General features: G+C 56.7%; 1 protein-coding gene across 1 annotated transcript; it reads right to left on the bottom strand.

The window, feature by feature from the left end:
• Positions 1-128: 128 nt before the first annotated feature.
• On the bottom strand, positions 129-1,591 carry LOC136493954 (momilactone A synthase-like). Its single transcript, XM_066490081.1, has 2 exons — positions 1,462-1,591; positions 129-1,323 (listed from the first exon to the last, which is right to left on the bottom strand). The coding sequence occupies exons 1-2, from the start codon at positions 1,500-1,502 to the stop codon at positions 537-539; spliced, it is 828 nt and encodes a 275-aa protein (XP_066346178.1). The 5' UTR covers positions 1,503-1,591; the 3' UTR covers positions 129-536.
• Between the last annotated feature and the right edge of the window lie 654 nt (positions 1,592-2,245).

The following is a 2,245-nucleotide window of genomic DNA, read 5'->3' as shown; positions in this document are numbered from 1 at the left end:
TATACCACATCCTGTTTTTCTGGTAAAGTTTGCGTACAAAAAATATATATCTGAACTAAAACTATTTACGTGAGAAAAATTCCTTGTTTCTATATTTTTTCCTATAAAATTGAACCGATTCCTTTGAATTAAGAACGGTGATTTAGAGCACTTTAAAGTAGTAGCTCGCAATTCAAAGTGTTGATGGTAGAGGGTTATTTAGAGAGGAGAATTGACGGGAAATTAAGGTATGGCTAGCGCCTACGTCAAGCACAGAACATGACTGTAGAAGTACAGAAAAGAGACAACAAGATGCTATAGCCTATAGGGACTTCAATAGGAACCTTGCTGGAATTGGTGCAATGCAACAGCTACACTGTCCATAGAAGTACAGAACATGACCAAATACATCAGGCTTCTGCACCATGCGACACACGGAGCTCACGGATACAAATCAATACCTCTTCTCTTCGAAAAGCATGGAACTGAGATCGAGCGGGAGCATATCTCTGTCGAGCAATCACAGAGATATCTGTGACTCTGTCAAGCACTCAAGCTCAATCTTTGAAGATCCCAAAGGACGGGTTGACGATGGAGAAGCCCCCGTCGATGAGCAGGTTGTGTCCGCTGATGTACCGCGCGTCGTCGCTGGCGAGGTAGAGCACGGAGGCGGCGATGTCCGCCACCCGCAGGCGGACGCCCTTGAGGTTGGAGACGGCCTCCATGGCCTGCTCGAACGCCTCCCCCTCCAGCCCCACGTACCCCGTGGCGAGCGGGGTGGCAGCCGCGGCGGGCGAGACGCAGTTGACCCGGATCCCGTGGCGGCCCAGCTCCGCCGCGGCGTTCTCCGTGAGCGCCACGAGCCCGCGCTTGGCGCAGGTGTACGCGTGCGACGCGGCGCCGGCCACCGCGGAGGCCAGGCTGGACGTGCCGATGATGCAGCCGCCGCGGCCCGCGGGGACCATGACCCGCGCCGCGTGCTTGGTGCCCAGGAACGGGCCGACGAGGTTGACGGACAGCACGCGCTCGAAGTCCTCCTTGGTGCTCTCCCGGATGCTGTGGCACGCGGCTCCGCCGATCCCCGCGTTGTTGAACATGATGTCCAGCGCGCCGAAGCGGGCCACGGCGTGGTCCACGGCCGCCGCGACGTCGCCCTCGACGGTGACGTCGCAGTGCACGTAGCTGGCGACGTCGGCGCCGCCCAGCTCGGCGCAGAGAGCCGCGCCGGCCCCGTCCTGGATGTCCGCCACCACGACGCGCGCGCCGTGCTTCACGAAGAGCCGCGCCGTGCAGTCCCCGATGCCGCTCGCCCCGCCGGTGATCAGCGCCACCTTGCCCTCCAGCCTGCGCGCGCGCTCGTAAACACGTTCGTAAGAAATTGGCCACCCGTCAGTAAAAGCTTACAAATTGGACAAAAAATCGCCGGATGATCGAATCAGCATAGCAACGATAAAACGGAAGGTAACTAGCTAGTGTTCTTACTTCCTTGCAGCGGGAGGAACTTGATCGGAGCTGGCTGCCATGGCTCTTACTTCCTTGCTCTGCTGCGAGGACGAGGATCTAGTGTTTCTACGACTTGCTTGCACACCGTCTGGGAGGAAATTTGGGAGTACCTGATGTTTTTTATACCGCTGCTGCCGTGCAGTGCAGATGCTGAGCGCGCGCGGGGGGGGGGGGGGGGGGGGGGGCAATTAACAAGTCGTAGTGCGATGCCATTGTTTTGTCGGCGGGCATCTCCGAGTGCTCAGAACTTCAGATCCCCCTGGACAGGTCCAACGGCCGATTGAGCCATTTATCCGCGTTTTAACCGGGGACGCTCAGCCGGTTCTAGGTGGCTGATAGCCCCCTGTCGCGCAACACTATTAAAAGGACAGTAGGGGCTGAGGCACAGGAGACGAAGTTCACCGTAACCGCTAGTGCTCTACCGTGATGTCCTAACCCCAATCCGATCTAGAAGGGGAGCTGTAAGCGACGGGAAGCACCATCGCCTTCACCGTCGCCACTGCACCATGTCTACACTACTACAACACCGGCAGCCACGTTGCTGCGGCGCCATGTCCGCAACTGCCCTAGGGCGAGATACATCACCAAGTCTCCATTAAGCTAAGTACCACCCACTGATCTACACCTAAAAGTTCTTTCAGTTCAATCAATGGTACCAAAGCCAGGCTACCTAGCGTGTAGATCTAGACCGGGGAAGAATTTAGAAGGAGTTGATTCAAAGTGATTCGGGAATTCCCCAAATCCTAACCCTAACCCTAGAAAG

This window comes from Miscanthus floridulus, chromosome 11, assembly GCF_019320115.1.
Source record: "Miscanthus floridulus cultivar M001 chromosome 11, ASM1932011v1, whole genome shotgun sequence".
In the NCBI taxonomy this organism is placed as follows: domain Eukaryota; kingdom Viridiplantae; phylum Streptophyta; class Magnoliopsida; order Poales; family Poaceae; genus Miscanthus; species Miscanthus floridulus.
Note: the sequence above shows the minus strand (reverse complement) of the source record. Positions and strands in the feature narration are given on the sequence as shown.